The 26136-nt window shown below is 41.4% G+C and overlaps 1 protein-coding gene across 8 annotated transcripts in view; it reads right to left on the bottom strand.

The window, feature by feature from the left end:
* Positions 1-26136, bottom strand: part of pbx3b (pre-B-cell leukemia homeobox 3b) — a 227389-nt gene that overhangs the window by 54087 nt on the left and 147166 nt on the right. For all 8 annotated transcript variants that reach the window (XR_009442762.1, XM_048558818.2, XM_048558817.2 and 5 more), the window contains one exon: positions 15274-15518. Coding sequence is in view for 7 of the 8 variants with exons in the window: in XM_048558818.2 (XP_048414775.1) it covers positions 15274-15518 (245 nt within the window). In the remaining variant the exon portion in view is untranslated. The remainder of the gene's footprint in view (positions 1-15273; positions 15519-26136) is intronic.

Raw genomic sequence — 26136 nt, 5'->3', positions numbered from 1 at the left:
GCAGGCCAAGCAGCATCAGAGGAGCAGGAAAGCTGATGTTTCAGGTCTGGGCCCGAAACGTCAGCTTTCCTGCTCCTCTGATGCTGCTTGGCCTGCTGTGTTCATTCAGCTCTACACCTTGTTATCTCAGATTCTCCAGCATCTGTAGTTCCTACTATCTCATAAATAATGGTGATCATTTCAGTTAAAATATACTTAGCACTAAACACCATTAGAAAGGTGGTTGGCTAAGCAAAGAGGAAGGATTTAATATAAAAGATGAAGACAGAATTACGGTGTCTTAATTGATATCAGGGCTTGTTTTAAATTGACATACACACTCGCTTTTGTAACAATGCCTTTTGCTATAGTACACATTATCTTGAAATCAATGCAGAAACCTGAAGCAATATCAAACTGAAATAAGGACTAACATTTTTTTCAATACATGACATTTTAAAGAAAGCAGCTTTCAGATTAAAAGTATCTTTTAAGATGGCAATTATAAAAATGTACATTAATGCATCAAATGAAGCCCTCTGGCTACTTGGGCTGTTAAATTTTCACACTTGTTATGGTTGCTAGGTAACATTAGGATAGCAAGTAAAGTTTACATGACCGAGCAGGCTGGAAACTGTAGTAAGGTTTCCTTTAATAAGGCATTCAAAGTAGCTTGTGCACCCATCAAAAGACTTCAAGTTCCAAGAATCCTGTCAGGTTCCATCTTGGGTGGGAAGTGTGGAAAAACTGACCTGTGCAGAGCATTTGAGATTTACTTGCTGCCAGCAATGATGTCAACAGCTTAGATCCCTATAACAGTGGGAGAATTGACAGTGCACACAATGAGGGATACTGTACTATTCATTTTCCGTTTTACGGGGGGAGGGGAGGAGTAGCAGAAAGAGGAAGGTGAGCCGGTGAACCTTCACAGATGTGACTGAGGTCAATCCTTTTTTCTGGTTTTCTTTACGTTGTTTCATAGGTATTGCCTCCATGTTCCTGGATTTATTTCTGTTTAATTCTTGTACTTCATTTCATTGGTAAAGTCTGTAGCTTTTTATTAAACTTATATGGTTTCACAACATCCACAGACCACTGCATGTGTACTTGAGGAAGGCCATTCAGGTCATCTTAGCTCATATTCTGCTTTGCATTTTGGTGTGGACAACATTGATCAGTAACTGAATGTTTCCGTTTCCAGCTCAGTTCAGTGCTCTAATATGTTTCCATGACACCATAAGATATGAGGGCAGAATTAGGTCATTCAGCCCATCAACACTGCTCCACCGTTCGATCGCGGCTTTTACGTACTTCAAGCCATTGTCCTGCATTCTCCTCAGAACCCTTGATCCACTTATGAATCAACAGCCTATGTATTTCGGTCTTAAAGATACTCAATGACATGGCCTCCATAGCCTTTTGTGGCAATGGGTTCCACAGATTCACCACCCTCTGAAATAGACTGATCAAGTCAACCACAGATCACATCTGAGACTTCACTGGCTGTGACAGCTCAGCATGGCTTTATTTGTTCACTGGAGTAGAAGTGTGGATCTGTATTTTTTGTTCATACTACTGGTTTTAATTTGTCTCCAACCCAGATTATGTAATTTCATATACCTGGACCTCAAAGAGGATAAAACAAAATGAGGGCACAAATATATGCTGTATTATCAACCGAGTCACCATTCATGTGAAAAAATAGTTCAATGATGTTTATGCATAAATTGTAAAATAATTACTGAAGAAGGGAGAACATTACTTGAAATCTTCCCATTGTACTTTGACTCCAGAAAGAGCAACATGACTCACTGTTAAAGTCTCTCAAAATGTGCTGGATTTGGCAATCTCTCCCTCCCCGAAATGTCAGCCTTCCTGCTCCTCTGATGCTGCTTGGCCTGCTGTGTTCATCCAGCTCTACACCTTGTTATCTCAAATTCTTTTTCAGCTATTTTCTTCACTTCGCAAACTCAAAAAAGGATGAAAATACTTGAAATAATACTGACACAGTTTTTAGCAAGGATTTTATGGCAGATCTAGCAGGGGTAGCGTAAAATTACGTTGGAAGATGGCCATGCCTATCCCTCACTCCTTTCCACTGAGGACTTCGTATGTGTTGGAGAAGGTGGTGGGCAGCCCACTGCCCTTCTGCCAACTGGATTCTTAAATGGTCAAGTAATGGTAAAGGTAAGGATTTTCTTCCAGCCTCCAGTGGCATTTACAGATGGTTTAAGGGGAAAGGCAGGGTCCATGCCACATGTTAGGACCAGAACATGTATCCTGGTGGCATGATTGTGGGAATCAGGATGGTGGTGGTGGTGGTGAGAGTGGACTGGTTTGAGGGATGCTGTTCTGGCACACCATGCCTTCAGAACAGAGCCACCAACTGAAGAACTGGCCGTCCCCTCTGGCTGACCTGCCTGACAGACTTCAATAGGATTTACTCTCGGTTTCCTGTTCTGTTGCTAGTCAGCAGCAAAATACATCACCGAAAGTGATCACCACTTTCCGTGGCACAAATTAGCCAGCGGCTGTTGGACAGGGGCATACCAGGGAAGAAGCCATGATCACAGGCAACTAACTGCCTCAGCCTGTCAAATGCGATTACGGCTCCAAGCACTAGAGGAAGCAGATTACTCCATCTTTCCAGCTGTTGGGACGGCCATTGTCTCAGTGTTAAATCTTAGCCCATGTCTTTGTATGTTGTCCACTATAGCAACAAAAGCACTTCCAACTCAGAGGGTTCAGAGTGTGTGAGGTGATCTACTCAATTTCAATGGCATAGGACAAAATTTTCCTCGCCCTGGTATCGTGAAAGAAATGGTGAGAAAGGTGGGAAAATACAAAGAGGCTCAAAAAGTAAGAATCTCAATGCCAAGAAAACATTTTGAGACGTCCCCCTCAAGCCTTAAATGGCATCATCAGGATCTTGGCACTGAATGGCAGCTGCCTGGTTTGTATATGTTTGCACAGAACATAGAACAATACAGCACAGAACAGGCCCTTCGGCCCTCAATGTTGCACCGACCTGCGAACTAATCTAAGCCCATCCCCCACACAATCCCATCATCATCCATCTGCTTATCCAAGGACTGTTTAAATGTCCCTAATGTGGCTGAGTTAACTATATTGGCAGGCAAGGCGTTCCACGCCCTTACCACTCTCTGAGTAAAGAACCTGCCTCTGACATCTGTCTTAAATCTATCACCTCTCAATTTGTAGCTATGCCCCCTCGTACAAGCTGACGTCATCATCCTCGGAAGAAGACTCTCACTGTCCACTCTATCTAATCCTCTGATCATCTTGTATGTCTCTATTAAATCACCTCTTAGCCTCCTTCTCTCCAACAAGAACAGGCCCAAGTCCCTCAGCTTTTCTTCATAAGGTCTTCGCTGCAGACCAGGCAACATCCTGGTAAATCTCCACTGCACCTTTTCCAGTGCTTCCACATCCTTCCTGTAATGTGGCGACCAGAACTGCACGCAATATTCCAAGTGGGGCCACACTAGTTGCCGTATAGTTGCAGAATGACATCACGGCTCCGGAACTCAATCCCTCTACCAATAAAACCTAACACACCGTAAAGCCTTCTTAACAGCACTATCAACCTGGGTGGCAACTTTCAGGGATCTATGTACATGGACACCAAGATCCCTCTGCACATCCACACTAACAAGAATCTTTCCATTGACCCAGTATTCTGCCTTCCTATCATTCTTTCCAAAGTGAATCACCTCACATTTATCCGTACTGAACTCCATTTGCCACCTTTCAGCCCAATTCTGCAGTTTATCCAAGTCACCCTGCAACCTGCAACATTCTTCCACACTGTCCACCACTCCACCGACTTTAGTGTCATCTGCAAACGTACGAACCCATCCACCTATGCCTGCGTCCAAGTCATTTATAAAAATGACAAACAGCAGTGGTCCCAAAACAGATCCTTGAGGTACACCACTAGTAACCAGACTCCAGGCTGAATATTTTCCATCAACCACCATTTGTTGCCTTCTTACAGAAAGCCAGTTTCTAATGCAAACTGCTAAATCCCCCTCAATCCCATGCCTCCGTATTTTCTCCAATAGCCTACCATGTGGAACCTTATCAAAGGCTTTACTGAAGTCCATGTACACCACATCAACTGCCCTACCTTCATCCACATGTTTGGTCACCTTCTCAAAAAACTCAATGAGGTTTGTGAGACACGACCTGCCCTTGACAAATCCATGTTGACTACCTCCAAATCAAATTGTTGCTTGCATTTGTATCTCAAGAAAATCTCAAACTGCCTTAATTTTTTGCCACTTCCAATTCCACACACTCCCTGGGAAACCAGATGGTGCAAACTTCCAGCATAATATTACATATAATGTGAGTATCCAATGGCTGCAGCTCACTGAATGCTTGTCCTGGGGGCTGTCAGCCCACTGGTTCTTAACAAGGTTCCTGGACAACATCGTCCTCATCCACCAAGGCCTCCAGGACGCCCATTAACAAAGCAGGGAACCACCTTTCCTTCCTGGGCCATATCCTGAAATGTAGAGGCTTGAACACCAGCGTGTCAAGGGTTGTTTCTGGCATTTACAATGTCTGAAATGGTGAGCAGCTGTGCTTTAAATATGGCAACAGTGGCATGAATCATGAAAAATCCCAGCAGTGATGAACACTTTCCCACCACACCACAATTACCCAAGAAAGATGCTCAACAGCCTGGTTGCATAATTAATTAAGTAAAGAGCAGAAGATTACATGAGAAAAGTCACTGTCAGCCATGGAAGACTGGACACCATGAATTTCACTTGATGAAATACTTTAAATGAATGTGGGAAAATTCCCCATGATCTTAATGAACAATGTGAATTGTGCTCAAGGTAGATATTGGAGTTGATTTTTGTTACAGCTTCCTTCCGTCCCTTTGGTGCTGCTCGAGATCATGGTGCTAAATATGGCACGTAAAAGTAAAATCATGAATGCACATTCCAAATAGATATTACATAATTGTAGTATCTTGGAGTAACTGATATTAATGCATAAATTAGGGTATATGAAGAATGAATGAATTAAAAACTCCATAGAAACATTTGCTGATTTTAGCACAGCCATTTTCTCTCCTTAGATTCAAGGGATGGTGTTTTACTGATACTTTAATTTGAAAGTTGTAAAGCACAGTTTAGTGAGAGTAAACACCACTTTTTGGCAATGTGTCATTTTTATCAAGATTTTATATTTTTTATTGAGAAATTGAAAATTTACTTGAAAAGAAGAAATGAAGGAGATGTAACGGTTTTCATTCTTTTCATTCACAGGAGGGCATCACTGGCCAGGCAGCATTTATTGCCCATCCCAAATTGCCCTGAAGGCAGTTAAGAACCAACCACATTGCTATGGGCCTGGAGTCACATGTAGGCCAGGCCAGGTGAGGACGGCAATTTCCTTCCCTGAACAACATTAGCGAACCAGATGGGTTTTTCCACAACAATCAACAATGAAATCATGGTCATCATTAGATTCTTAACTCCAGATATTTTACTGAATTCAAATTCCAACATCTGCGAAGGTGGGATTTGAACCCGGTTCCCCAGAATGTTATCTGGGTGTCTGGATTAATAGTCTAGCAACAATACCGCCAGGCCATTGCCTCCCCTCGGAACCTGAAATCAGACAAGACCCTTGAGAATATATAAGAACTGAAAAAAGGAATTAGGAGTGCTAAAAGGCCATGAAACATCTTTGGCACATAGAATTGAGGAAAATTCCAAGGCACTTTACATGTAGACTAGGAGCAAGAGGTTAGCTTGGGAACGGGCAGGTCCATTCAAGCACAAAAGGAGGGTATTTATGCACGGTGTCAGAGTAAGTGCTTGAGGTCCTTAACGAGTACTTTGTCTTGGTGTTCACCAATAAAAAGCAAACAGATGACGGTTACACAGAGAGAGGTACGTTGATATTCTAGGCCATGTCAATATTAAGAAGGAGGTGGTTTGCTTCTCTTGAAAAACACTATGGTAGCTAAATCCCCAGGGCTTGATGAGATCTATCCCAGGACACTGAAGGAGACAAGAGAGGAGACTGCTGGGGCCTTGACAGAGATCTTTGTATCTTATTTAGCCACAGGCAAGGTCCCAAAAGACTGGAGAATAGCCAATGCTGTTCTTTTGTTTCAGAAGGGTAACAGGGATTAGCCAGGAAATTATAGGCTGGTGAGCCTTTAATCGGTGGTAGGAAAATTTTTGGAAAACATACTTGCATTTGGAAAAAAGTGGACTTTTTAGGGACCGTCAACATGGCTTTGTGCTGGGGAGGTCTTGTCTCCCAAATCTGATTGAGTTTTTTTTTGAGGAAGTGACAAAGATGATTGATGAGGGTAACGCAGTGTATATTTTCTACACGGATTTCACAAAAGCATTTGACAAGGTAATTCATGGTAGGTTGTTTGGGGAAATAAGTCAATGAAATCCAGAGCGAGTTGATAAGTTGGATACAAAATTAGGTTGATCATAGAAGACAGTAGGTAAGTGTGCAGGGGTGTTTCTTCTGAATGTAGATTTGTGACTAGTGGTTTCCGCAAAGATCAGTGTGGGGACCGTTTGATTGTAATATGTTTTGTACACACATATATGTGAAATGTGGATGGTCTGATTAGTAGGTTGGAAGAGAGGACAAGAAAATTGGTGGAGTTGCGGATAGTGAGGAAGAATACGGATCAGTTAGAAAGTTGGATGTAAAAACAGCAGTTGGAGTTTAATCGGGACAAGCATAAGGTGAGCGATTTTGGGGTATCAAATGCCAAAGAAGAAAATTATATAATACATGGCAGGACTCTTGGGAGCAGTGACATCAGAGGGATCTTGGGGTGACAGTCCAAAGCTCCCTGAAAGTAGCAACACAAGTGGATAACGTGGTAAAAAGAAGGCACACGGCATGCCCACCTTATTCAGTCAGGGCACAAAGAAGAAAGTTGCCAAAGCATGTTTCAGCTGTATAAAATTTTAGTTAGGCCACACTTGGAGTACTGCATGCAGTTCTGATTGCCACACTACAGGAAGGGTGTGGGGACTTTGGGGAGAGTGCAAAAGAGGATGTTCCATGGGTTGGAGTGCATTAGCTATTTGGAAATTTTGGACAAACTGACATTGTTTTCTCTAAAGCATTAGAAGCTGAGGGGGCAACAAGATAGAAGTACACGAAATTATGAGAAGCATGGATTGGGTAGGTCGTCAGAGTCTTTTTTCCAGGGTGGAAACATCAACTACTAGGTTTAAAGGTGAGCGGAGAAAAGTTTAAAGGAGATTCACAAGGTAAGTATTTTTATACAGATGGTGGTAGGTGCCTGGAAGGTGCTGCCAGGAGAGGTGCTGTTGAATCTACTTCTACCACTGTTTGAAGAAGCATTTGGACAGACATCTGAACATGCAGGGAATAGAGGGATATGGACCATGTATATGCAGATGGTATTAGTTTAGAATGGTATCATGGTTGGTGCAGACATGCTTGGCCAAAGGATCTGTTCCTATGCTTTATTGTTCTATGTTCTTTCGAGCTTTGTTCCACAAGAACAAACAATTTCCTTGTGCAATCGTTCCAAACTCTTGTCCAGTGCTCGCCTGATTCTCCCACTTGCCCAACAGAAAGTACTCACCATTGACAGGGCACTACGGTATATACCAGCATCCTTGACCAGAAATCATCTTTAAAAAAGGCAGTCCAGAGCTGCCCAGCATGTTTGCTGATGTTTATCCCAAGCGTGGCTGAGAAGGGGAAATTGGCATCCTGTTTCATGGAAATGGACATGGAGGGTCATGCCGATAGAGTGGGACAAAGGAGGACTGTCATTTTCCAAGAGGACTGCCAGAGGAGGCCACGTCACCAGGTGCTGCCAGCCCAAGCTGAGATCACCACTTGGGTCAGTGCTCTACAGGCTGGAGAAATGCCAGTGTAGGAAGCAGGTGAATGGCCTTCCCTACTCAGCCAAGGGAAACGTTACCATTTTTATCCTGCTATCTCACACTCACTCTATCTTCACGAGTGCACCCACCTCGCACCAAAGTCCATGCCCTACCACTCCCTACTATCACATGCAACATATTGCCTCACTTGCTCTCACACCCCAAATCCCCTCACCACTAACACCACAGTGTCTACTACTCAATATACCACCACTCCTCTACTCGCACCGACTGTGCCAGCAAGTAGCCCTTCATATGGCCAAAAGGTCATGGTATGCTGGAAATTCATCTCCTGACTCCCTACAAGAAGAGGATCTTGGTGCTGACTGGGAAAGAGTGGGACTACTCCTGTGGGGATGCTGAAATCTCCTTGTTCCAGCAACTGCTGTGGAAACATTGTACATTGCTGGGTTACTCTCTCATTTATCCCCCTTGTGTACTTAAAGTTAATGTGTCACTACTTGTATCCCTCGGTCACGACATCCACTCTTTTGTCTACTGCAGGCACCACTGGCAAATCCACGGTGTCCATCATCAACAGGCTACCCTGCAAGACGTGTTCTCTGCCACCCAAGGAAGCGAGCACGGGTGCCTCGGAGGAGGCGAGCACGGGTGCCTCGGAGGAGGCGAGCATGGGTGCCTTGCAGGAAGCGAGCACGGGTGCCTTGCAGGAAGCGAGCACGGGTGCCTCGGAGGAGGCGAGCACAGGTGCCTTGCAGGAAGCGAGCACGGGTGCCTTGGAGGAGGCGAGCACGGGTGCCTCGGAGGAAGCGAGCACGGGTGCCTCGGAGGAGGCGAGCACGGGTGCCTTGCAGGAAGCGAGCACGGGTGCCTCGGAGGAGGCGAGCACGGGTGCCTTGCAGGAAGCGAGCACGGGTGCCTCGGAGGAGGCGAGCACGGGTGCCTCGGAGGAAGCGAGCACGGGTGCCTTGCAGGAAGCGAGCACGGGTGCCTTGCAGGAAGCGAGCACGGGTGCCTTGGAGGAAGCATCAGCAAGGCTGCCACCTGCATCCTGGTCAATACAAACAGTGGCACCTCTGAGTATGTTTTCTAAACTAGAGTTGGGGAGTAAGTTTTAAAATCGGGATGGAAAAAGATAAATCTGATCTAAAAGTTAAAGTTCTAAATTGCAGTAAGGCCAATTTTGACAGTCTGACACAGGAATATTTGAAAGTTGATTGGGGGAGTCTGTTTGCAAGTAAAGAGCAGATTGGAAAGCAGGAGACCTTCAAAAATGAGATAATGAGAGTTCACAGACAGTATCTTCCTATTAGTGCGAAGGACAAGGCTAGTAGGAGCACAGAATGCTGGATGACCAGAAAAACTGAGGCACTGGTCAAGAAAAAGAAGATGGTATATTTCAGACATGGACAGCTGAGATCGAATGAACTTCTGGAAGAGTACAAAAGCAGCAGGAGTAAACTTTAGAGGGGAATTAGGAGGGCAGAAAGGGGTCATGAGATAACTTTGGCAAGTAAGGTTAAGGAGAATCCAAAGACATTCTGCTAATACATTAAAGGCAAAAGAGTAAGTCAGGACAGAATAGGGTCCCTTAAAGATCAACAAGGTTGCCTCCGTGCGGAAGCACAGAAGATGGGTGAGGTACCAAACAAATATTTCGAGTCACTACTTGCTGTAGATGAGAACATGGAAGCTAGGGAACTTGAGCAAATAAATAGTGTCTAAATTACAGAAGAGGTGGTGCTGGAGGTCTTGAAATGCATAAAAGGTAGTAAATTCACAGGACCTAATCAGATGTATCCAACAGTTTTGTGTGAAGCTGGGGAAGAGAATGCTGGGCCCCTTGTATCATTGACTGCGATAGGTGAGGCGCCAGAAGACTGGAGGGTGGCTAATGTTGTGCCATTATTTAAGGAAGAGGGGTAAGGAAAAGCCAGAGAACTATACACTGGCGAGCTTGATAACAGTGGTGGATCGGTTTTTGGGAGGAGATTCTGAGGAACAGAATTTACATGTATTTGGAAAGGCACGAACGACCTAGGGACAGTCAACGTGGCTTTGTGCATGGGAATTTATGTCTCACTAACCTGACTGAGTTTTCTGAAAAGATGACAAAGAAGATTAATGAAGGCAGAGCGGTAAATATTGTCTATATGGATGTCGGCAAGGTGTAAAACAAGGTTCCACATGGTAAACTGGTTAGCAACGTTAGATTATATGGAATCCAGGGAGAACTACCAACTGGATACAGTTCACAGGATACAAATTGGCTTGAAAAGGTAGGAGACAGAGGGTGGTGGTAGAATGCTGTTTTTTCGGACTGGATGCCTGTCACCAGCTGTGTGCAGCAAGGATCAGTGCCAGGTCCACTGACTTTCATCATTTGTATAAATGATTTGAAAGTGAAAATAGGACATATGTTTTGTAAGTTTGCAGATGACACCAAAATTGGTGCTATAGTGGACAGTGAAGAAGGTTATCTCCGAGCATAACAGGACCTTGAACAGATGGGTCAACGGGCTAAGGAGTGGCAGATGGAGACTAATTTCGATAAATGTGAGGTGCTGCTTTTTGGTAAGGCAAACAAGGACAGGACTTATACAATTAATAGTAGAGACCTGGAGAGTGTGGCTGAACAAAGAGACCTAGGGGTACAGGTGCACAGTACCTTGAAAGTGCAGTCGTAGGTCAACAGAATATGACGAAGGCACTTAGTCAAAGCATTGAGTATAAGAGTTGGAACAGCATGTTGCGACTGTACAGAACATTGGTGAGGCCACTTTTAGAACAGTGCATTCAGTTCTGGTCTCTCTGCTACAGGTAAGGGTTCAGAAATGATTTACAAGGATGTTGCTGAGATTGGAATGTTTAAGATATAGGGAGAGGCTGAATAGGCTGGGGCTTTTTCCCTTTGAGTGTTGGAGGCTGAGGGGTGACCTTATAGAGGTTTATAAAATCATGTGGAGCATGGATAAGGTGATCAACCAAGGGCTTTTTCTCAGGGTAGGGGAGTCCAAAACTAGAGGGCATAGGTTTATGGTGAGAAGACAAAGATTTAAAACAAATTGGAGAGGTAACTTTCACGCAGAGGGTAGTGCATGTATGGAACAATCTGCCAAAGGAAGTGGTGGAGGTGCGCGGTAGGATGAATTACAACAATTAAAAGGCATCCGGATAAGTACATGAATAGGAAGGATTCAGAGGAATATGAGTCAAATGCTGGCAAATGGGACTAGATTAACTTAGGCTATCTGATCAACACAGACGACTTGGACCAAAGGGTCTGTTACCACACTGTATAACTCAATGACTTGCTGGTAAGACTTCACTGCCACATCTCCACAGCTGGCCAAGGAAGAAATGCTGCAGTTCACCAGCAGTCAGAGGACTGCCAGAGGTAAAGCAGCTGCTCGCTCCCAGGCAGGAGGGCCTCATGGAGTAGAAAATCAGGTACTTCATTGATATGCACAAACAGAAAGGCTACTGCAAGATAGTAAAGTGTGAAGCTGGATGAACACAGCAGGCCAAGCAGCATCTCAGGAGCACAAAAGCTGACGTTTCGGGCCTAGACCCTTCATCAGAGAGGGGGGATACTGCAATACAGATTGGACCCTGCTGCCTCAGGCATGTGATTGTCTGACTGACTTCATGGATAGGTTGGCAGCTGCCATGGAGAAACAGATCTGGCAGTCTCAGAAGCTGCTGGATATGCACACAGGCCTACTCTCCATCACGCTAGTCATCAATGCTCAGCAGCAATGGCAAGGTGATAGGGTAACAAGGGACCCTGACCTCATGTGAGTGCTCCTTCCTCACAAAGACATGAGGCAGTGTCAAGAGGCATCAAGCCAGAGGAGGGGCCATAAACAGGCACCTCTTAGGACAACCGAGTGCTGGCTGTGTCTTTCAGCTCAGCCTGGCTTGCCATCTCAGGACTGTGGGAAGTCAGGTTCTAATTGGAACACACTTGACATATCTGGGCCCTCTGGACAAAAATGTCCCCCAAGTCAATCAACCAAACCTCAAAGGCCAACAGACTATACTTCCTTCAATGGGAACTGCCCCAAGACAGAGGGAGTGAAAGAAACAAGACAAATTTCTGAAGGCACATAGGTAGCATAGGTGAAAAGTCACTGTAAATACATTATCACACTGATAAATGTTATGTTGTCTTTTGACGATCATCTGTATGTGCAAGTGCAACTGCAAAATTAAGGGACAGTCATCCCTTGGTGCTACAAAACGTTCCCCGGTCCAAGATACGAAGGCAGTAGTTCCTGCACCATGCAGGCAGTGGTTGAATTGCAGGTTAGAGCTACTTTGACAACTAGGCTCCATCTTTCCAGATAGAAAAACATTGCTGTTGCATCATAGCACCAATGGGATTCAGTCGCTAACTTGCATGATAAGGTCAGAAGTGCTTGGAGCAAGGATTCAGACTCACAATGATACCTATTGTTCATAAAGCACGTAGAGCTCGCAGGTGTGTTTCAGCTTCATTGCATGAGCCCAGAATGAAACACACACACCCGGCCCGCTTCTGTCTTCATTGTACGCTCATTATTCACAACATGCTAAAAAGCAACAGCAGTCACTCCTCAACAGCAACTGTCAGGGTCCATCTCTTTGTTTTGGAGAACTCCAAACATTAGCATCCCCTTCTTGGTATCCTGTCAGCTTTACAGGCTTTTCATTTCCAAAGTGAAATCAATCTACATGAGTTTTCATTTGCCTACTTTATCCCATCGGCACCAGGCACATCTTGTAAATCTAGAGCACATTCAGCTCTAGGAAGCAAAGGTGCTGCTTACCATCAACCACACACCTCCCCATTCCCAAGTGACCAATCTTTTTCTCTCATGCTCTATCTTCTCACCGCCTTGTGTACCAAGTTGTCATCTTCAGTGTTGCAATGTCCTGCATTCCAGTATTCAGATGCGAATCCCAACAATCTCCTGTCCAATCCAGACTCCAAACCCCTGTGTGCCCTATTGCAGCTGTTGTCCCCAGATGACAACTCCATCCCTTGACCAATACTGGACAGACTCCTGGGACTGATTGGAAGCTGAATCCCTGGACTATAGGAGGTAAAGATCCCCTGATTGTGACCACCTTGAGCAGTCAATTGACAGTCCCCAAGCTCCTTGACTGACACCAGTGGTTATCCTCGACCTACTGCGCCAGTGTTCCCTGACAGAAGTGTCTCTCCCTGACTTTGACTCAGGACTATATCCCTTGGACTTTGAGAAATGGCCATTTGATGTTGAGATTGGTGAAGCACAGAGCAGTTCAACTGCATGTCCAATCCCTTAACGAAGGCAAAATCGAAGTGAGTCTTTAAAATGTACTTGAGAGGTCAAGCTGCCTAAAGGCAAGGCAGTGATGCTGTCAACATCCAGGTGGATGTTAAATAAGTAAACACCAAGAGACCAAACGAGAAGACAACGATGCAGCCAGGACCAATCCTTGAGTTGGGTACCTGTCCCCGCCCACAAATATATCTGCAACAACATCCAAATAAAAGCAGTCAGCAGGTTCCAAAGTGTAGCATGGCAGTGCAGAAGTGTACTGAAAGTGGACTGGAGATGTGCCATGAAGGTACAGAGAAGCTGGCATGTGTTGAATGCCTGAGTCCATAGACATGGGGCACGTTTGCTACCCAGAGAGAAAGCCCCGAGGCTCTGTGATGAACATCCAATGTGGAAGAGCACATGGCAAGCTGGAGTCACCAGGTTCCTGTTCTGACTTTCACGTCCAGAATTTTCAGTGTCAAGTTTCTATCCAGCAGGTAGTAGTGTATAAGAATGCATGTGATATCCCCAGTTAATAGGCCTATCACTGCTTACTAGTGAGAATCATGTATCGACATCCAGAACTTAGTTGGATAACATGACTTGCTGCTCCTTAAATCAAGAAAGGTCTCCTTCAACTTTTCACGCAATTCTCCTCAATTTTCTGTCATCATCCTACATTGTTCGGAGCCTGGGAAGATTCTGACAACAATCTTGTTTCAGAAGACAACAAACAAGCTTGGCTTAGCTAGAATTCTCTTGCTTTGGGATCAGAAGGCTGTGGGTTAAACTTTCACTCCAAGAATTTCAAGGTGAACAATTTGTATAGCCCTGTATTACCAGAAGTGCCACCTTTAGACTTGGTTTGTGTGTTTAGATAGAAATAAAGATCTCACAGTGTTTCTAAAAGGTCAGTTTTCTCAACAACCTTGATCCATGAACTAATGCAACAAAAATAAATTAAATACTCACTCATTTCATTGCTGTTTATTGGACTGCACTGTGCAAAAGTCATACAGCATTTGCCTGCACAATAACCATGCCTACACTTCAAAACCATTCACTGGCTGTGAAGTATTTTGGGACATTCTGAGAATATTGAGTTGCCGCATAAATATTTCCATCCCTTCTTGTATTTTCCAAACTGAAATTCAGGATTTTGGTTTTTCTGATTGCCTATTACTGAACTATACTGACCACCAGTTCCCAGACTTGGTCTGCAGATACCACTGTGCTTGTCAATCTCAACTCAGACGCCACAACTTCAATCCTTTCAGGAAATCAAACAAAAGTTAAGATTTTTTTTTGTTTGGTGGCCTGCTCAGCCTCTGAACAATGTATGGTTCCTCATAGGAGTTGGGAAGTGCTCAAGGCATACCTCCTCATGACATCTGTCCTTAGGAATATGCTAAAAAAATCCTCTTCTGGCTCTTTCTGAGGAATTGTACATTGTTTTGAGTTGAAAACTACCATTAAGCAGGCTGTGGTTTTTAAATAACTGCTAACTGCATTCATACAAAATGAGTAAATGTGAGTTTACCATATACATTCACTATCATCACTTCCCTGATTTATGTTACATGCAAGAAAAATGCAAACAAAAGATACAAGCCTTTCTTTCTCTACGGTACTAAATATCATTTACAGAAATAAAGACAGTTCACTCTTCCAATGTCAGGACGCTGAGGTTGCTCTCTCAGAATCTACTTGTCTCATTTCCACTTCCAAATCTGTAACAGATTATATCCAGACTGCAGGGTTTTAGGACAAATGGAGCAGCATCATAGGTTTCATATTTCGTGCAAAAATTGGCACAATTAAACAGTACAGCTGGAGACAACTGTTCAAGTCAAACACTGTTCCAATTTGCTCAAGTTCATAATGAGTTAGTGATAATTAGACTGTACAGCACAATATGGATTTCAACTGGTTTGAGAGCAGTTCCCGCCTTCATTGTACAAGATCAAAATATAATCAAAAAGGAACTGTAGACAGCAGGGTCAACCATTTATGATAGTTAAACTGCCCTTCCAATATTGCCATGGGATTAGATGCATCAATGGCACAACAAAATTTGATTCCATTGATGCTCATACCTGTTCATATTTTTCAAGCTCTGTGTGGTATATCTGTCTGATCTGGGATAATTTGGCTCTGTAGTCCGAGTGTTCTGCAGTATTGTCCGATCCCGATCCTCCAGATGCTGCTGCTGCTGCTGCTGCCGCTGCTGCCCCGCCACCTTTCTCTGGTCCAGAAACCCCTTCTGCCAGCAACATGTTGTCAAGTCTCATCAACTGGGGATCCGGTGGTTCCTCCTCCTGTGCACCTCGAATACTGAGACCTTCAAAAAGAAACCGGGGAATATTAAGCACTCAGATGAACTGAACCAAACAAAAAAGAATAACTGGCATCCAATCAACTGATTTTTGTGAAACAAGTGCTCACCAAGCAATTTCAAAACAGCTTTTAGGGAGACCAATCTTGGCACCTTACAAACAGCGATGTGTGTGTTAAAAGTCTGGCTATGTTTAGTTTATTTATACAGTGCGTTGCACAATCTGTGGAATGATACTTGCAGTAGAGGATCATTCATCTGCTAATGGTTCAGATATACAGGAGTGTTATTATTATGTCAAGAATAAACTAACTACAAAGGTTATTGGAATGCATTTCAGAGAGAAGAACAAACTGCTTATTTAGAATTTGATACCAAGATGCGCCAGTAAGCAAATATGATGTAGGTGTCATCGGTTTAGTTGAAAGCGCTAAATGGCACCATATTAAAAAAAAATTCTCAAATAATTGAAAATATGGTTACAACTAAATCAATCTGCAGTATCCCTACATGGAAATTGTTCTGATGTGGATACAATACTACACAGATGGAATATTATGTATCACTATATAGAATTAGTAATCCAGTAGAGATTAATTCTTTCACGTTGTCTCTAAATTGAGATTAATGAAATATGATTTATTTTGTTAGATTCTGTCCTACTTCCCCTCATGTAAAACAACAACTTAATAAACTTTACAAAAAACGGAAGCTATAGTGAAGCAAGCATATAAAACACCACATATAAAATGAGTGCAAAAACCATACGTACGATGTGCTTATATTATTAAATCCTAGCTGCAAAATCAAAGATGCTTGGCCTCAGAGCATTGAATAGTGACACCTATGTAAGAACACATCAACAAAGTACAAAATATCACACATACCAGAGTTTAAAAAACTACCATTGTACATATGCTAAACAATGCTGGTACCCATGCGTAAAGCTACCAAATCAAGAACACAAGCCTCCAAAATGTAAATAGCTCTTTTAGACAGTCTTACTTGTCCACATTATCAGCAATACTTATACAACAAGTATTTAAAGTCATGTCACATTATCTTTCCTTTTTATACTTATGGGCAAAATACAATATGGAGCTATTGCTAATTTACTACTAATGGTTGAATATTATACTCATTGTAAAGTACTTGTGTTCTAGCCAAAATACGGAAACATTGTTTAATCGTGAACCTGCTTTTCTGATGACACTAGGTTTTCCTTATCTCTCAGCAAATCCTAATTAGCAGTCTTTCAATATGCAGCACACCTGCCCTCTTCATAATGGGAATGTGCATCTGCACTGAACACTGCATTCACAGGCTAATAAATAAATTACAGGTCAAAAATGTTGCAAAAGCATGCTCCAAAAAAACTTGCATCCTTTCAATTCAAGGCAGACCATATGAAAACCCAACTTCCAGTGAAACTCAACGATTGCAAGGGTATTTACTTTTAATAATCTGACTGCAATTCAGAGATTTTCAGCCATTCAATGACACATTTATACATGAAAAGCTTCTAATTTATAAACAAAGACTGAAATCCAATGAGGTTAGTACTACAGAATTTGGAAAAAATGCTATCTTGCATGCACGCATCGAGTTTGTTTTTAGAGATTTTAATACGAAAGTAAATTTGTGGTCAGAGTCAGATCAGCTCAGAAGTAGCAGTGTGTACTACAGATATTCACCAAAGTTCCTTAAACAGTGCCTTCCAAACCCACGGCCACTTCCATCTAGGAGGACAAGGGCAGCAAATACATGGATCACTATCACCGTCAAGTTACACTCCAGGCAATTCACCATCCTGACTTCAAGATATACCACTGTTCCTTTATTGTCGCTGGGTTGAAATTCTGGAATTTTCTCCCTGAAAACACTGTGGTTCAACCTACAGCATCTTGTGATCAGCTTTTCGAGGGCAACTAGGGATGAGCAATATACCCACATACACCCATATACTACTGCGATAAGAAGCCATGAGCTTAGTAAATTGTGAAGCACACTGAGGGGCCAAATGGCCAACTTCTGCTCCAAAGTCATATTTTTGTATGAGACACTGCAAGGGTAATCAGTTATCACCAACGTGAACTGAATATTTGTCCCTCAGGGTCTATGTGGCCCAAAGACATTTGTCACTGAATTTTCACAGTGTTTATGGGCAAATATAAGTATATTACAATACAATTAGTCACCAAATTATGTTTCTGTCATCACTGTTCCAGCTTGCACAGAAAATTCAACAGTTGAAAATTGATCAGTATTTTCTTTAAATATTGCAACTATTTCTACATTGTTTCTCCAGTTGGAAATAAAGTGCTTTCCTAAATGTTTTTTTTATGTTGGTTTGATTTCTATTTGCACTATTTAAAGCCACACAATGTATACAGGAATTAAGAAAATTAAGCAAAGATGGTACAACATTTCTGGCCACTCATCTCACCCTCAGATTGATCTTACATACCTGAAATGAGATAAACTGGTATTAGCCATTACGTTGGAGACCTTGGGCATGCAAATCCACTGCCCAAGTGTTCATATTTTTAAGAACTTTTCAAGAATGCAAAAGCGTGATAGTAAGACTTGTTATAGTCTCATTCCCATTTGACCTCATTGCAATTTGAGGAAATTAGTAACATCAATACTAAAAAACAGCAGAGGAGTTATTTCCTTGGAAGAGTAATTACTGAAAATAAAAATATTTTTTTCCAAGTACTTAATTATTTTTCTCTGAAAATAAGAGTGCTTTTAAGAACAATACATTCTAAACAAATCTGATCTTCAATAGCTTTGAAAAACTGCCGTTGGTAGGCCCAGGTGCTGCCTTCCTGTCCAAATCATTGATGGAACAGATGTGCATTGACAGCACTGTTAGCTGAACATACACTGTGAGAGTCTGAGAGCTAATGTCACTTTCACTCTTGCATAAAGCATCGGTGTGGTACTATATGTGCACGTTTCTCATGTCAGGTTTATTAAGTATAACACATTCTGAAGCACTACGCATTCCACTTTCCAGGCTAACCCAGTTGTCACTTTCACTTGTCTTGTTCTGTATGGAGGAAAAATGCAACACTGGGAATTTACAAGACTTTTCTGTTAAATGGCCATAAATCACAGGTTTCATTCAAACCGAATAATCACTGGCCATAAAGAGCTACTTGTCTCTTACCATATATTACAGTCAAGTTCCTGTGAGCAATAATGCATCCGTTCATAGAAAAGAAAAACAGAGCTAGACATTAAGAACTGACATCTAATTCTGTTACAGAGGACAATGTGTAGAGTATGGATGACACTTTTATCATACATGTCTATTTCCATTTGGAAAATAAGCTGAATAAAAATGATTACCCAACTGCCCAAATTCTAGCTTCCCAGAGACATCCTCTGAGGTCTCCAGATGCCAGTTTTATAATGTTTCATTAAATGTGCAAGCTCAAAAGCAGAGTACTGCCTTGTGGATTAAACAAAGAAAATAAAGCTGAAATTGCAGTGGATTAACCATTTATATGTTCTGACGTATATACAATACAAATTGATGAGAATATAAAATCTAACCTGGGGATTAGATAGGCCAAATCTCCTTTCCTTTCCTCCTTTCATATTTCATTATATCCCAAATCCAAGCTGGCACAAAGAATGAATACAAGGCTGTTTGTTTCAGTCACTACCCCCTTCATATTTCACTGACAGCTACTTGCAGAAGTCAAATGTTCATAAATCCAAAACATTCTGCATTCCAAATTAGTGGAGGATGGAGGTTTATTGATCAGATACAGGATAAAAGAAAAGACATGTGTTGAGATACCATGTTTCAGAACTTGAGAACATCCAAAACACCTTACAGCTAATTATGTACTTCTGAAGTGTCGTAATGTAAAAAAACAGGGCAGCCAACTTTAACACAACAGACCCCCATAAACCATGATGTAACAATGATCACCTAATCTGTTTTTTCAGTCAAGAATAATTATTGGCCAGGACACTAGGGATAACTCCCCTGAGAACAAATAGCACCTTGTTAAACATACTATCTGAAAGAGAGCATCTCCTACAGTGCAGCACTCCTTCAGGACTAAAGGTTCTGACTGTCAGTCCAGATTTTAATGAATAAAGAGTCACAGAATCACAGGGCATGGAAACAGACACTTTGGTCCAACTCATCTATGCAGACTAAATATCTCTGGAGTGGGCCTTAAACCTCAACCTTCAATTTTCAACCTCAGAGGTCAGTGTGTGACCAACTAGGACAGGACTGGCATAATTTTTCTCGGAATGTTTTTTGTAAAACAATGAAACAGTGAATCAATATGAAGGTGTAAGGATTTTCAATACAAATGTAATATGTTGTATATTTGTTTTCATAACAGCCTCTTTCTTTGCACAGCTTTAAATTTCACAGCCTATTCTTTGGTACATACAGTCTTTACTGTTCTGGATGTGAGTTTGCTCGCTGAGCTGGAAGGTTCGTTTTCAGACGTTTCATCACCATACTAGGTAACATCATCAGTGAGCCTCCGACAAAGCGCTGGTGTTATGTCCCACTTTCTATTTATCTGGTCAGGTTTCCTTGGGTTGGTGATGTCATTTCCTGCGTTTGTGATGTCCATCACCAATGCAGGAAATGACACCACCAACCCAAGGAAACCTAACCAGATAAGTAGAAAGCGGGACATAACACCAGCCCTTTGTCGGAGGCTCACTGATGATGTTACCTAGTATGGTGATGAAACGTCTGAAAACGAACCTTCCAGCTCAGCGAGCAAACTCACATCCAGAGCCTCAACCTGAGCTACAAATCTTCTCAAAACTCGCTCGTCTTTACTGTGCACTTCCCTTTTACAGTACAGACGCAAGTAAATTTTACTTTCAAGTCTCATGATCTAGGTTTTGCCAATCTACTGAGCTGGAGCTAATATTACAGACTGTACAAAAGTCAGGCAAAACTTATGATCCACCTGCTTTGTCACATCTTTATAAAATGGTGATAAACAAAGCCGTATACTCTCCTGACAGCTATAGCTTTGTGTTGCTACAACAGAAACAGGTCATCGATACAGCCTGGTGTCCTGCGCTATCTCATTTTCAGCTTCAAATCCTTGAGATCTGTGGATTTAATCAAGCCTCTCATTTTATGCCTGTTGACCACATTCACCGAAGTGCAATTCAAACTGTTGTAAAACAGTAACATTGTTGATCTAAACAAAAACAAAATGTGATGGGTAAGTATTTTATTAAGCTGTTACAAACTTTAGAACAACCTGTCCAGCTTTTTGCATTTGGCCATTAGAAGTTCAGAGTTGTGGAAATCATTCCATTAAACATAGCAAAATATGTTGTGATCAATAAACAGCTAGATTTGGAATTTCTAATTGGCTTTGAAAATATCAATTTTGGATTATTAACCTAACATTTGATATACCAATAGTAATACATTAAAAGTATTATTTGTGAAAGTCTACAGTCATAACTTTCCTCACTAATTCATGATATTGCAGGAAAATAGATGCAAGGTGAGAGAGGAAAAATTCTTAAAACAAACAGACATAATTCACAGCATGCACAACCCATCCATTTTCATCATAGAACTATTAAGCAATAATGTGAAAAAATAAATTAGAAAAGAGACAATAGTTTCTTTTAAAGAAATTTAATAGTTAACTTGCTACAAACAGCAATGATTCAGTATTTCTGATTTACTTGCTCAGTAATGTGCAGATAAACTCTTACTATTTGAATATTCCAAATGAATTTATGACATGCATGACAGATTATATGATGTACTTTAAAACTTGCCTTAGGGGTGCTTGACATGTAAAGCAATTAACACTTCATTAATATATTAACGTGCACACATTAAGTATCATTACATTAATAACGTAATAATTATTTAAAGTGTGATTGAAGACTTTGGAGCTATTTTGAAAGACATGGTGTGCTGAGAAAAAAAGCCACAACCGTACTGATGCTATATAATTTCAAGAGGAGGTCGCTTAGCTTAGTTGCTGAAGGCCCGGATTGGAATGCAGAACGATGCTTTTAGCATTGGTTTAATTCTCATCCTGGCTGAGGTTACTATGAAGGTCCCACTTTCTCAACCTTGCCCCTCGCCTGAGGTTTGATGACTTCCGAACTATAAAGTCAGAGATATCCTACTGTGATCTAGTCCCATTTGCCATCATTTGGCCCATATCCCTCTAAACCCTTCTCATTCATGTTCCCATCCAGACGCCTTTTAAATTGTACCTTTACCTTTATATATTTTCAAGGATTAGTCCATCTTATCCCCAGTAAGATAAACTGACAAAATACCAAAAATAGAAAATGCTGAAAATAAAAGGCTGTATCTACCAACTTATCAGCCCTAGACTTCACTATGAACAAATTTTTCCACTTTATATAGGTTGCTGAATTGTTATTTATTTCTAGCTTTCTCAATTTTTATTTGAGTTCCTTTTTTTATTTAAATCATTCACATATTCCACAAGCACATCTTTTCACATTCATTGTTGTAAAGAAAAATTAAATGTGCAGTAAAAGAAATTCCAGTGGGGTTTTTCACAGAAGCCCTACAGTGTAGAAACAGGCCCTTTAGCCCAACAAGTCCACACTGACCCTCAAGAGTATTCCACCCAAACCCACCTCCCCATAAACCACCTAATCTATGCATCCTCAAACACTACGAGCAATTTAGCATGGCCAATCCAGCTAACCTGCACATCTCTGGATTGTGGGAGGAAACTGGAGCACCCAAAGGAAACCCTTGCAGACATGGGGAGAATGTGCAAACTTCACACATGCTGTGAGGCAGCAGTGCTAACCACTGGGCCACCATGTCAGCCCATCAAAACAAGGATACATGAAGGAAAAAAAGATCTTCTTTTGTAAGAATACAGAAGCACAGAAATACTGGTTAAAGCCCTCAAACGATTGAGGCAGAGCAATGAGAGCTTGTAGTTTTCAGACACACTTACAAAAGGACCATCCTGGGATTCATCTATATCTAGTGAAAGGAAAAGTAGTTCATTCCGTGAATTGGTGATCATGGGAACTGCAGATGCTGGAGAATCCAAGATAACACAGTGTGAAGCTGGATGAACACAGCAGGCCAAGCAGCATCTCAGGAGCACAAAAGCTGACGTTTCGGGCCTAGACCCTTCATCAGAGAGCATTCTGTGAATTGGATTGGTAGATATCGATCACAAAAAGCATACTTTTTAACATCAACTTATTATGATGCCTGATCGTTAGCACTTAAACTACATTTTTGACTCAAAACTCTTCACCATCGACATATTTTTAAATGCTTTGACTGTTATATAGCAAATTTGGTAGCTATTTTGCATCAACAAGATCCCACAAATAACAAAGATACAAATGAACAATTAGCTTGATCTTGGTAGGCACTGATTAAGAGAGATCTTACTCTTTAAAATTGTACGAGGAATTGTTAATCTTTACCTGAATCATTGACAAATATGACCTTGCGTTTACATTTCTTTGCTACATATGCCATTGACAATGCAGAATTGCAATGCGCAGGCTGTTCATTTAACTCTGTTAATTTAAATTTTGGACTGTGGTTTATCCTTGCAATCTTCTGGCATAAAGGCAAAGAATGCTACAAATCAAACTGAGGAGCAATTTGTAGCTACAAATAGGACTTAAATTAATGGATAATTAATTTCAAGTCCACCCCATCCTTTGCCTTCTCCTCCCATGTGTGCCCTCACTACCACAAACAATGCTTCTCCAGAACTGGGAGAATTGTAGTCAAAATACTTCAATTCTATTGAAAAGAACTGTATTTAAATAAACATGCTTAAACTTTTCTTTATAGATTTTTCACACCACAACATGATCCATTGCTAGAAAAACACTGCTTTCCTAATGAAAATATTCCCTGTATTGAGCTTTGGGCTTTATATAGTTGCAAAACAGGAATAGACTTGCTGTAACCTGATACGTGATCTGATGCTCCAGAACAAAAGGGAAACAAAGACTCTCACTATTTACGCAAGTACTCTGTCAGATCAGGTAGCTTCTTCCCAGTGTCTCGAGCTTGAGAGTGTCAACTGCAAGAGGCTAACACTTGTGAAACTGTGCAGTGGGATAAGATAACTGAAACAAACATCTTGTAGCCATTTCATCAGGCACACCAAAATTAATCACTGCCCTGTTGAAACGCTGACAGTTCAGGAAAGTGTCATTAGAAGAAGTGACAGCCCACTGGGAAATGTGATAATTGGTAAACAAGGTCTATCACCTATTATGTGACCTTTTGCCTGAGTGGGCACACAGCCAGTGAAAAGTGGTCTTCAGTGATCACAAACAGTAGCAAGGGATAGTGCCATTACCAGCCATTGCAACCTCATTATGGCATACTCAGATTTTCTTTAGGTGATTCTTTATTCAGACCCCAGGCAAAGATGCAAATGTATTACTGAAAGCCCTCAGAAAATACCCACAGGCTAGTTCTTGGTATAGCAAGTGGGCCAGGTCTTTTCCGTGCCCTAATTAGACAAGTAGGGATTCAGAAGACTAACACTAAAACAGGTCAAGCAGCAAAAAAAATCTGTGCATGTACTGCCCACGATCAGAGTTAATCGCATACTGTGAGTGCACCAGTAGATATACATCAGTTTGATTTTTGGGTACAATTAATCTTTGGCAGCCGATTCAAGTAGTGTTTTCTATCTATTCTTTGGTTCAAGCATTGAAACACACTGGCTCCATGCTGGAAAAGGAAATCAAGAGCTAATTACAGCATGAGGCAATAGTCAGGAACATTGCTTCATGGTTTAATTAGATTGAGGTCCTCAATAGTAATTAGGACTCGCACGTTCCTCCACTACAGCCATTAGACAGTTTTGTGACATGATTCCTCAAGAACACTCAGTATCATTTTTCAAATTTAAATTCAGTTCTTAGAACATAGATGTCTACTGGGGATTAACGCCTGCTTTCTATCCAATCGGGTTACATTACCTTAATAGACCTTCTAAAGCACTAATGCACATTAAAGACATATACTCTTTTGAAGTTGGGGCTACAGGGAATTTCTTTTCTATCTAATGTATTCTAAATAATAGATATGGTTTTATAAAATTATAGAGCCCTAGGTTATAATATACCACACTCCCTTGTAGAATTCTCTGCTGTTATTTGAATGAAACATGATAAAAATGGAAACAAAAAAATATTTTGCCACACATTTTCCTAATATTGCTCCATTTCTTTATGTCAAACAGTAATGTTTTAATCACAAACTCGTAAAATTACCAGAAAAAAATTACATTTAATAGACCATTTAGCATTGTTGGAACATTACAAAATCATTATAAAAATAATTGCAGTATCCATCAAATTGCATCTGAAATAAGCAGGAAGTAAAACAGGTTAGGGAATTTTCAGCTGGGTTATTTTCAGGGCAAGTCAATACATGTTGAAACTTGTTCTATTGTCTGACAATAGCTAAGGAATTGCATTATAACAACTACCTGAGCAAGGAACTTCTCTGTAAAGGACTCATGTCATTGTGCCGAACAGGGATTAAGGTTAGAGTAGTTTACAAGTAAAACATTAACTGAATTGGGCCTAAAAATGTCATATTTCATTTTCTTAAATCATTTCATATTTACAGAAATTAAACTACAGATTGGCTTTGAATTGATCAAGGTCCAAGCCTATAGAATGTTTTCTGACAACTTTGAAATATTCCTCACAGAAGCTAAATTGTTGAATTGACCAAGTTACTGTACATCACCATTGAAAGTTCTGAATAAAAAGCAAATATAAAAAACCCTTAATATTTCTGAGATTCTGGTGCACTGGTGTGTGACAACAAGACGACGAGAGTGGATCTCTCATTAGAAAAACCAATCGGTCTTTGACATTTTGAGGTTTGAAGATAGAAAACACAGCATTAAATAAAAATCAGTAACTTTGCCGCCACAGCTCAGGATCTAAAACAACTTATTCTTCCTGAGTGCAGGTGTGGCACCAGAGGACTGCATATGTTGTTTTGCTGTTCAAAAAGCGGGGGCAGGATGGACCAAGCAATTACATTCAGACTAACCTATGTGATTGGGAAAAAAGTAACTGAGACAGTGTTGACTGGATTTAACACCTTCCCACTGGCGGCTTTGAGACAAAGCATTCACCCTAAATCCAGCAGACAACCTGCTTGCCATCTCCCCACCTGCACTTGCCCCATTGTAATCATACCAGCGGTAGGGGCAGTATCAGGTATCCCGCCACAGGTGGTACAGTTGAAACCATTAAGGGAGCAATTAATTAGCATTTAACTAGTAGTAGAAGAGGCTCATGCCAAGCAAACCACCTGGCAGTTTCCCTGCAAAACTGCAGGTTAAGTAGGTGCACATTGGACTGTCCTTCTTTAATCGAAAGGTAACTTCAAAAGTTTTGTCCCACCCCACAGTGCCTGTCAAACCCTGGCCAACAAGGGTAGTCAGTATGGGTTTGCTGAGGAACACTGCAATTGGCTAAGAGATAATGGGAACTGCAGACGCTGGAGAATTCCAAGATAATAAAATGTGAGGCTGGATGAACACTAACTTCATTTACTCTTCTGGGGAGATGTCAAGGCATATAAATG

This window comes from Stegostoma tigrinum, chromosome 29, assembly GCF_030684315.1.
Source record: "Stegostoma tigrinum isolate sSteTig4 chromosome 29, sSteTig4.hap1, whole genome shotgun sequence".
Taxonomy (NCBI): Eukaryota; Metazoa; Chordata; class Chondrichthyes; order Orectolobiformes; family Stegostomatidae; genus Stegostoma; species Stegostoma tigrinum.
The sequence above is the reverse complement of the archived record's forward strand: the minus strand, read 5'-3'. Positions and strand labels throughout refer to the sequence as shown.